This window comes from Mandrillus leucophaeus, unplaced genomic scaffold (assembly GCF_000951045.1).
Source record: "Mandrillus leucophaeus isolate KB7577 unplaced genomic scaffold, Mleu.le_1.0 Scaffold216, whole genome shotgun sequence".
NCBI lineage: Eukaryota > Metazoa > Chordata > Mammalia > Primates > Cercopithecidae > Mandrillus > Mandrillus leucophaeus.
In genome coordinates, this window is record NW_012102210.1 from 3,179,400 (window position 1) to 3,190,935 (window position 11,536).

The 11,536-nt window shown below is 40.6% G+C and overlaps 1 protein-coding gene across 1 annotated transcript in view; it reads right to left on the reverse strand.

The window, feature by feature from the left end:
* The window catches only part of DUSP11 (dual specificity phosphatase 11 (RNA/RNP complex 1-interacting)), an 18,641-nt gene extending 9,215 nt beyond the window's left edge, over window positions 1-9,426 (reverse strand). The window contains exons 1-4 of the mRNA XM_011980696.1: window positions 9,149-9,426; window positions 7,552-7,627; window positions 4,259-4,390; window positions 1,716-1,839 (exon numbers count right to left, since the gene is read on the reverse strand). Of these exons, the coding sequence (XP_011836086.1) occupies window positions 1,716-1,839; window positions 4,259-4,390; window positions 7,552-7,627; window positions 9,149-9,390 (574 nt within the window). The 5' untranslated portion in view covers window positions 9,391-9,426. The remainder of the gene's footprint in view (window positions 1-1,715; window positions 1,840-4,258; window positions 4,391-7,551; window positions 7,628-9,148) is intronic.
* Between the last annotated feature and the right edge of the window lie 2,110 nt (window positions 9,427-11,536).

Here is an 11,536-nt window from a genome sequence, read left to right on the forward strand (position 1 = left end):
TGGTCTTGATCTCCTGACCTTACGATCCGCCCCGCCCGCCTCTGCCTCCCAAAGTGCGGGGATTACAGGCATGAGCCACCGCGCCCAGCTTTTTTGTTCTATAATTAACCCACATCTTAAGCCACATGCACTACATGTTTATTTTCCTAGATAACTGTGAACTGCTATAATAAAAAACAGACTGCTATCACTTATGTGTCTTCATGCTCTAACAACAAATCTAAAAGGATCTCAGTGTTTACTGAATCAATTTATTTTCTCAGTCCCTACTAGTTCCAGAAGACAGTGGAGAGTGTAGTGTCCTCTTTTTATCAGTGAGCCTGGTATCTGTGGGAAGGGATTATAGCAGAGGTAGCTAAAACTGATTACAAACAAGGTCCCAAACCTGCTATGGTAGTGGGTACTGCAAGACTTAGACAGTCAGCACAATTCAGCGGAAGACCAACATGAAGTTCAGTCTATCCAACTGACTACAATCAGTGTAATATGTGAACAACTAAGATTTAAAAATGTGTTCTCATGTATTCATAAGGACCTCCTAGCCCTCACAGAACAAATGAAGTGCTATATAAAAATTTCACACACAAGAGCCTGGAAGCAGTGAATAGGCCATCAGCTGTACCCTCATATCTTAAAAGGTAGTATTTCTGTGACGACAGCTTATACAAATGAGAAAGCCAAACCTCTCAAGTTTTAAAGTTAAAGTACAGGGGAAGATCTGTGAACAAGGTTTGACATAATTAAAAGCCAGTGTCTACATTAAGTGAGTGACTGGGTTACAATTTGAAATTTGATCTTCAAACCCACTGATCCAGTCTCTATCTCTCACCTTCCATTCCCTATCTTCCCACCTCTGTCTCTATTCTTTCTCCACTACTGCATCACATTTTTTAAAAAGGAGTATTTACTGTCAGATTTATGTAATAAAGTGTACACTCCTCAAGCTAAATTTGGAAAGAAGACAAATGCAGCCTTTGTCCTGTGGGTGCCAGTGGCTTTCCAAAGACAAAAGCTTCCTCAGTCTTAAAATATGGCAAATATCATGTTCTTTCTAGCAGGTAGATACCAGAAAAAGGCAACTGGATCCTTAAGATAAAGAACCTATTAAGTTCTATTTTTAAAAGAGTAAGGTAAATCTTAAAGCAGGAACAAGAAAGCACCAGCCTTTGGCTTAAGTTCTCCCGTGTGAAGAATAAGAGGTGGTGGTATCCTTCCCCATCTGTACTCAAAGCAGAAAAACAGCAGAAATAGCTTAAATACATATGACAAAGGGGCAATTTCACTGGCGCGCTCTTTCTTGTTTTGCGTCTGTCCCATTCCTAATCTTTGCCCTTTCTTGTCTCTTTCACATAACTCTAAGACTCACAGTTTTTAAATCTTTTCTTCTACCTCTCACTTCTTAACAAACATACAAGACAAAAATAACATTTTAATTTTATCGTATATTTCCCATTCAAATTAAAAAAGAGAGAAAGATGAGCTAGTTCAGTTCTTCAGCTCATATTTTGCACTAAAACTAATTTAACTTTCCAAAGCAAGTTAAATTATTTGTGATCAACAAAAGGAAAAACATCTCACCCTATTAGCACCACCTCACATTTTCATCATCTTAGCATCATATATAATGGGTCAAAGGTTAGAACTATAAAAAATACCAAAAATCCCCAACCTCATTCATAATGCACACCGCAGTTCAGATAAGAACAAAAACTCACCATTATCTTTATTTTCTTTCAAAAACCCATTAACAGCGTGTTTGAATTTACAAATAGTCTCGTCATCAGGCACTTGATGTCCAACTGTAAATATTTTTAAGTAAAGAACAGATTCTGGCAAATCCTATAAAGCAAAACCATAAAAGATGTACATTATTTCATTTGTAGAGAAATAATTAAAGAGTAATTAGGGGACCCAGAATATAAGCCAAGAGATTATAACAAACTTAATACGCCAGTATCAGAACATGCAATTCTGATAAAAGAGCTATTTTTTCCAACACTGACTTCAACCAGAAAGTATCACTTGATTTTCAATAAAACTACATAATAGTCAATAGGTATACAAAATTGAAAGCAAATTCCATGTGAATGAATGCAAATTTAACTATAAATTATATAAACAGTTCCATTTAATATTTTACAATTCAAGGGCCCGTGCCTTCATAAAGCAGCTATGATTTAAGTAGAAGAGTAGAGAACACAGTCAGAAGAACTTGGATTTGAACTGTGAGACAGAGGGAATTCCAGGCACTAATGAGAACTGATATCCTTGGAGTGGGAGAAAAGTAGATACAGATAAAAGACAGAAGAGGCTAAGTGAAAATCATTTTAACCACCCATGAGTGTGGTATAGTTCAGCGGCATTACATTCACAGTATTGTGTAACCATCACCACTGTCTATACCCAAAACTTTTTCATCATCCCCGACAAAAAGACTCTGACCATTAAACCATAATTCCCTTTTCTCCCCACCTTGTAGATCCTTTAGTCTGTTTTCTGTCTCTGTGAATTAGTCTATTCTAGGTACTTCGTAAAAGTGGAATCATATATTTGTCCCTCTGTGTCTGGTTTATTTCACTAAGCATGTTTTTAGGGTTCATCCATATTGTAGCGTGTATTAAATTTCTTTTTTATGGCTGAATGATATTCCATTGTGTGCAGATACTGTTTTGTGTATCCATTCACCTACTGATGGACACTTGGGTTGTTTCCACCTTTTGGCCATTGTGAAAAATGCTGCTGTGAACACTGGTGTACAAGTATTTGTTTAAATCCTTGCTTTCAGTTCTTTTAGAACTGAGGCTCTGAGTTCAAATGGAAAGTATCAGCATGAACTCATGATGTACTTTAAAAACAAACATATTTCTTAGCACCATCCACAGAAAAAGACTAGTAACAATGAGCCTAGGAGCACTGAGCACCTCTAGCACTCAGACTCTAATCTTTAAATAGCATTCCCACCAAACAGGAATCAAAGCTCCTTGGGAAAATGGCTGAGTTCAGGGTAGAACAGGAAATGTACAAGATAAGCCTGGAATTTTTTTCATATAAATAGCAAAGAAAGAGTGATCAAAGGTACTAGGGTTGTGTCAAAAGGACTCAGGAGACAATCTAACAAGCTCCAACTCTCCAAAGATAGGGCTTCAATTTGTGCTTCAATTAAAAAAAAAGAGAAATAACTACATTCAAGTTTTAAGCCATCCTTTTTCAAGCCTGTTTTATCTTCTGTAAAATTATGTATTAATTGTAACCATTTTATCCTCTGAGCTTAGCAAAGAAAAAGCACTCAATAGGAGATATTAGTACAACTGCTACTTTATCAGCACAGGATTGTTGAGAGGATTAACTACGTTAATACATGTGAAAGCACTTTTTTTTTTTGAGATGGAGTCTTGCTCTGACACCCAGGCTGTCATGCAGTGGCATGATCTTGGCTCACTGCAACCTCTGCTTCCCAGGTTCAAGAGATTCTCCTGCCTCAGCCTCCTCAGTAGCTGAGATTACAGGCATGTGCCACCCACACCTGGCTAATTTTTTTGAATTTTTAATGGAGACGGGGTTTCACCACGTTGGCCAGGCTGGTCTCGAACTCCTGACCTCAGGTGATCCACCCGCCTCAGCCTCCCAAAGTGCTGGGATTACAGGTATGAGTCACCGCATCCGGCTGAAAGTACTTTTTAAATGGCAAACTGCTGTACAAATATTAACAAATATTAGATGTTACTGTTTCCAAAAGCCATAGAACTGGTCAGAAGAAGGATCATTCTTTCGCACCAAGATGCTAAACGGGGCCAACAGAACATATGAATCTCTGTATTGTATCAACAGATACTGGGAAAAGAAATCATAAACTCAGAAAACTTTCTTTTACATGATGCTTACACATGCTCAAGCAATGGCTTAAAATAAGTGCTAAGAAATATTGGATATTCCTTTCTTTCCTCCAGGCCACTGCTAGTATTAATAAGTTTACTTCATTTTCAAAATATAGAATATGGAAGCTTATAGAATTTCTTAGGCACACACAGAGCCTACTGCCAAATATTTTAGTTCAATTCATGTCTTCAATTTCATTTGAGACAGCAATTAAAAACATGTAATTAAAGAAATCACTTGGTTCTCTTTTAAACTTACTACCCATCAAAGAAGGCCAGGCTTCACGTTAGCACAAGGTGATTACTGAATTATTACTGAATTACTATAAATTATTTCAGGATCAGAATGAAGAACGTTCTTTTCAATGAAGGGTTCCACTTACCTCCGGTTTATAATAGCGTTGAGTATATGTTAAATCAATAATCAGTCCAAGTTCTTCATTTTGTTCTCGGATTTTGTTAAAAAGATCCAAAGGGGAAAAGCATTCTTCCGGAGCAAGTTTCTTTTCAAAACTCTGTCAGAGAGAATGAAACAAGAGCAAACATGTGCTTAAAATCCTGTACTGCATTAGGCATTTATTCAAGTCCTGTGATGCTAACATATAACGAGATTCAAAGGAAAGTTTCCATTCTCCTGGAACACAGAAGGTATGTTATAACAATCCTTTCTTCCCGAGTGGTCAGAAAGAAAAAAATAAGCCCACTTCTATATGTGTATTTCTGTATTTGTTTCATGTTAGTCTCCTAATCAGACTGCAAACACCCAGATTTTATTCACCACTGTATCTCCAGCTCCAAGTGCAGTGCCTATCATACTTAGTGCTTATAAATATATCTTTCTTTCTTTTTGAAACAGGGTGTTGCTCTGTCATCCAGGCTGGAGTACAGTGACACAAACATGGCTTATTACAGTCTCCACCTCCCGGGCTCAAGCAATCCTCCCACGTCAGCCTCCCAAGTAGCTGGGACTACAAGCATGAACCACCACACCTGGCCTTTTTTTTTTTTTTTTTAAAAGAGATAGGATTGGCCTGGCGCAGTGGCTCATGCCTGTAATCCCAGCACTTTAGGAGGTGGGAGGATCATGAAGTCAGGAGATCAAGACCATCTTGGCTAACACAGTGAAACCCCGTCTCTACTAAAAATACAAAAAATTAGCCAGGCGTGGTGGTGGGCGCCTGTAGTCCCAGCTACCCGGAGGCTGAGGCAGGAGAATGGCATGAACCCTGGAGGCGGAGCTTGCAGTGAGCCGAGATCGCGCCACTGCACTCCAGCCTGGGTGACAGAGCAAGACTTCGTCTCAAAAAAAAAAAGAGATAGGGTCTTGCCATCTTGCCATGTAGCCCAGGCTGATCTCAAACTCCTGAGCTCAAGCAATCCTCCTGTCTCGGCCTCACAAAAAAATATTTGTTACATGTCTACATATACGATGGCTTTCATTGCTGAATATTCTTTTATGTATGCGGCTTATTTTTGAACTTTGTGCTCTGTTCCCTCAATCTGTCTGGCTACTCAGGGACCAGCAATGTACTTTTTAAAAAATAGACTAGTTTGGCTGGGCGCAGTGGTGCACACCTGCAATCCCAGCACTTTGGGAGGCCAAGGCGGGCAGATCACGAGGTCAAGAGATCCAGACCATCCTGGTTAATATGGTGAAACCCCATCTCTACTAAAAACACAAAAAAATCAGCCAGGTGTGGTGGCAGGCACCTGTAGTTCCAGCTACTCAGGAGGCTGAGGCAGGAGAATGGCGTTAACCCAGGAGGCAGAGCTTGCAGTGAGCCAAGATCGCGCCACTGCACTCCAGCCTGGGCGACAGAGCGAGATGCCATCTCAAAAAAAAAAAAAAAGGCCTAGTTTTCAGAGCAGTTTTAGGTTCACAGCAAAACTGAGCCAAAAGGACAGGCAGTTCCCACGTATACTTTGCCTTCCCCACCCCACCCAGATTCCCCCACTATCCACATTCCATACCAGTCTGGTCCATTTGTTACAAATGAAGAACCAACTTTGACACATTGTTATCACCAAAGTCTAGAGGTTAGGTATGCATGACTCATTCTATGTTATGGATTGTATGTACATACTATGTTATGTATATTTTGCCACACCAAAAAAAAAATGAGAGAAAGAACTAAGTTCAAGTTTTGATTCTTCCTTCTCTGAGCCTGTTTCATTATCTACAAAATAATTTATTAGTTGTAACCATCTATCTTCTGAGCTTAGTGCAGAATAAGCACTCAGAGACATTAGTACTACTGTTACTTCATCAGCATAGGATTGTGAAATACACTAATATATGTAAACCCCTTTTATGTATCCACCCTTACAGTATCACACAGAATAGTTTCACTTCCCTAAAAATTCCCTGTGTCTCCAACACCACCTTCTTTTTGGAGACAAGGTCTTGCTCTGTTGCCCAGGCTGGAGTACAGTGGCATGATGACGGCTCACTGCAGCCTTGACCTCCTGGGCTCAATTGATTCTCCCACCTCAGCCACCTGAGCAGCTGAGACTACACGCACACACTACCACACCTGGTTAATTTTTGTACTTTTTGTACAGACAGGGTTTCGCAATGTTGCCCAGGATGGTCTAAAACTCCTGGCCTCAAGTGATACACCCACTTTGCCTCCCAAACTACTGGGATTACAAACATGATCCAACAGGCCTGGCCTGAAACGACTCATTTTTAAGCCCAGACACGCAGAGAAGCTGACACAGCAGCTGAAAAAGGAAATCTGATCTATGAGTCACAAATTAAGTAAATTCCCAAAACGTTTCAAGTGGGCTTCTCCTAATACTAATCTGAGCTATGCTGGGGAAGTCTAATAAGACATGGAATCTAGAAAACAATTATTTGTCTTCACCTTCTCATCTTTTTTATGGCTGTCAAAAGCTTTCCCCTCCTATCCCTCCTATTCCTTTCCTAAACAAAAACACAATCTTCAGATTTTCCTCACTGAGATCCTGACCTTGATGATCTGGGGGATATTTCTGATTGTGACCACGGGAGGAAAGGAGTCCCAGTGGCATTCAGTGGGTAAGGGTTACAAATTCTAAACAACTTGCCAAATTCAGGACAGTCCTACAAATGTGTCCCACATCCTGAATTGCTTTTGGATGTCCTATTCAACATTAATATAGATAAAAAGCTGTTCATATTTAGCGTGGCCTTAGAACCTAACTCCATTTCACAAATAAACACAAAGTATTTTTTGTACAATATTAATACATATTGAATTTTCCAGGATAATAATCACCTTATTAACCAAATGAAGATTATACTTTGTTTTGTTTGGAAATCTATTACAGAAACTCCTACCACTAAAGCAATATAAGCCACCTAGATCAGTCTACATTTGTAGTTCTTGAATTCATTGCGCAGGCAACTATGTCTTTCAATGTAGTCATGTCCAAACATTTATACATTGAAATAAATATTATTGTATTATAAATTACTTTTATTTTTTATATTATAGTTAGGGTGTTAATTGGTATTTTTGTTTAAAATATGAAGTAGGTTGTATGTACCTATGAACTTCATTTCAGGATAGTAAAGGGGTCATTACAAAGCATTTGCTGTAAAAAGAGAAAATGGAATGTGATAGAGCGGAGAACAGTGTTCTGCATGGTGAACTCAGATACCTGAAAGAATACTGAATTAACTTTTGCTTACCTTTTGCAAGGGAACTTTGAAAGCAATGAAACGAGTCCCAGGCATCCGCTGTCCAACTGGGAGATAGTCTTTCCACCTATTAGATACATTTTTTTTGTTAGGCAAATTGTATGTCAGCCTTGTTTCCTTGCATAGAATAAGACTTCCTGAAAATGGGAATCACAGCCCACAGAACATGTCCTCTCTTCTCTCCGCTTTGCATTTCGCCACTCCACTTATTAAACTCCACCAAGTAACAACCTATACTGCCCTCCTCTCCTGTTTCCCCATCATGAAAACGAACACAAGCCAACAAAACAGTACAACTCAAATAAGGCCTATATAAAACCAGAGATACCCAGAACTCCTGTATCTCTGTTAAACTTGGCCCAGTACCAGATACTAAAGTGCCATTAATACAAACATATTCACTGAAATAGTTCAAATTCAATTATTTCACTTCACGGTTTTAGTTTTTATACGACTGATGACATCAAGTTCAATTAGTAGGAAACTTCAAGTCCATATTTTAAGAGAAAACCTGCTAGAAGAGGGGCTGTGAACTTCACTTAATAATGCTAGGAACTGGCCAGGCGCGGTGGCTCAAGTCTGTAATCCCAGCACTTCGGGAGGCTGAGGCAGGTGGACCACCTGAGGTCAGGAGTTGAGACCAGCCTGACCCACATGGTGAAACTTCGTCTCTACTAAAAATACAAAAAAATTAGCCGGGTGTGGTAGCGGGCGCCTGTAATCCCAGCAACTTGGGAGGCTGAGGCAGGAGAATCGCTTGAAATCGGGAGGCGGAGGTTGCAGTGAGCCGAGATTGGACCACTGCACTCCAGCCTGGCAGACATCCTACTCAAAGAGCGAAAATCCCTCTCAAAAACAAAAACAAAACAAAACAAAACAAAAAAAACAGATTGGAAGAAAACAAACAGAAGATTCACTGCAATTAGAATCCAACTGCAATAGATCAGGCAAGACCTGTATTAGGGTACTGACAGAAAGTGACAGTCAAAAGATAGGAGATAAAATGAAGAGAATTTATTGAGGTATGAGATGGTGGAGGATGGTCGCAAGGAGTAAAAACTGTTCACTGCACCTACCTGCAAAGTCTCAAAATTAATCATTTGTACGTATAAAGGAGTATATTTCAAACGAGGCCTGTTAGGAAGTAAAGTATGTTCGTTGTGATTTCTGGAAACAATACAAACCAACTTTCCATGTGAGATCTCAGGGCACTACTACTGCTGGGTTCCTAACTCAAACCATTACCCTTTCCGTGCCAACGTTAACAAGGAACTGAGGAGATTCCATCTTGGGAATTAAGGAGTGTCCCCAACACTAACAGTCCCACCTTAAAGCAATCCTTCCGTATTTTACCTAAGAGCAATGGCCAGAACCTCCCTTTTACAAGAATATGGAGAAATCACAGGACCTTACAGACATCGCCCCTTTCAGCTACAGGGGTGGCGCAGAGGGTCAAAGCCTCAAAGCAAGGGGCGGACAAGTCAAGCTTGCGACGGCAAGAGTGACAGGCAGAGACCACAAAAGATGAAGCCCAGACCCAGAAACCACGAGCTGGAAAGGCCACGCCAAGGGACCAAGACATATTTACCTTTCCGGGATGTGGTTTCCGCCCTTCTTCTTGGCTGAGGAGCGTCCTGAAAAGTCGCGTCCCCGACCCCAGCCACTGCGGGGATGATGCCACTGGCTCATGTGGGTCCCAAGAAGCCGCCCACCCAATGCCAAGCCGGCCAAAAGCGCCAGTCCGGCGCCCTCAGTGCCAGGATAAGACCCTAGACCGGAAGAGACTCGGCAGCCACCCACGCAGCGCTCCAGCGTCTCGCTATTGCGCATGTGCCACCGCCGGTCGTGATGGCGTAACCACGCTGGCTTACTGAGACTCCTGATTTGTAAACAGGACTTTGGTGACTACAGCGCCCTCTTTAACCAGAGGCCGGTAGCACTGGTCAATAAGGGCGTGTTTGCACCCTTCAGAATTCAAACAGTGAGGCACGGGGAAGTGCCTCTGCCAGATCCGTCCCCCGCCCCGGTTCCTTGGGTGTTCTAGATAGCTACCAGTGCTTACATTCACATTTTGCATATTGTGTGTAAATATTTACCTTCACATACATGTATATCCTCTATTTTTATACAAAAGGAGTAACTGTACATATTCTACAATCTACCTTGAACACTGATTTTCCCAATTTATGCATACATAGATTCTATTTTGTAATGGCTATAGGGAATTTCATTGCTTATGAGTAACATAATTAAAAATACCATAATGTAGTTAGCCAGTTCAGTATTAATGGACCTTCAGTTGTTTTCAGGTTCCTTTCAAATCTTATTACAGACAATGCTGCAATATGAATATCCTTATACATATATACAACTATATCTAAATTCCTAGAAGTAGAATGAAAAAAAAAAAAGAAAAGAAAAAAAAAGAAACACGTTGAATTCTGCTAAAAGTGGAGCACAAAGGACATCATACTCTATAGTAGCTCTGAAAATAGAATAGAGTACTAAATTCCAGATTAAACTGTAAGTAATTATGATTGCAGATTTTTTTTTTTTTTCTTGAGACCCAGTCTCGCTCTGCCACCAGGCTGGTGTGCAGTGGCGCCATCTGGGCTCATTGCAACCTCCGCCTCCCGGGTTCAAGCAATTCTCCTGCCTCAGCCTCCTGAGTAGCTGGGACTACAGGTGCATGCCACCATGCCCAGCCAATTTTTTCTATTTTAGTAGAGACAGGGTTTCTCCATGTTGGCCAGGATGGTCTCAATCTCTTGACCTCATGATCCGCACTCCTCGGCCTCCAAAAGTGCTGGGATTACAGGCTTGAGCCACCACGCCCGGCTGACTGCAGATTTTTGAAAGCAATTTTTACTTTTTAGTTTCTAATTTATGAAAGTACCTTACATATATTTTTAGTAATCTTTGCAACCATTTTAAAGCTGGGTAAACCGAGGATGAAAAAGGTCAAATTGATTTTAATAAAGCTAGACTGTTAGCTTTATTAACATTTTTGAGACAGTGATTTTCCAACCAGTTTTAAATCCATAAACATTTACAATTCTGAAAATTTTCACATCATGAAAAATATATCAATATTCGTAAATTGTTCATTGGAAAAAGAAAAAGGTTAACAGAACATAACAAACTTACAATTAGGAACATTTAATTATTTGTTGTTGTTGTTGCTGTTGTTGTTGTTGAGATGGAGTCTCTCTCTGTCACCCAGGCTTGAGTGCAGTGGTGCCATCTCGGCTCACTGAAACCTCCGCCTCTTGGGTTCAAGGAATTCTGCCTCAGCCTCTCGAGTAGCTGGGACTACGGGCATATGCCACCACACCTGGCTAATTTTTGTATTTTTAGTAGAGACAGGGTTTCAACAAGTGGGCCAGCTGGTCTTGAACTCCTGACCTCAAGTCATCCGCCCACCTCGGCCTTCCAAGGAGCTGGGATTACAGGTGTGAGCCCCCGCACCCAGCCCACATTCAAATTTGACATTAAATTATAAAATATTGTGGCCGGGCACGGTGGCTCACGCCTGTAATTCCAGCACTTTGGGAGGCCGAGGCAGGCAGATCACTTGAGGTCAGGAGTTTGAGACCAACCTGGCCAACATGGTAAAACCCTGTCTCACCAAAAATACAAAAATTAGCTGGGCATACTGGCTCATACCTGTAGTCCGGGGTACTTGGTAGGCTGAGGCAAGAGAATGGCTTGAACACAGGAGGCAGAGGTTGCAGTGAGCCAAGATTGTGCCATTGCACTCCAGCCTGGGCAACAGAGCAAGACTCCATATCAAATAAATAAATAAATAAATAATACAACATTATTTTGGAAATTATTAAAAAATCCAATAGGTGTATAGTAGCCCAAAACTAAAAATGATACAAATGTCTATGGACATGACAAGACACAAAATGTAACATAAATCTTTCAGAAGCTAGAAAAGCTGTATTGGGCTTACCTTTCAATTTGCTAAAAG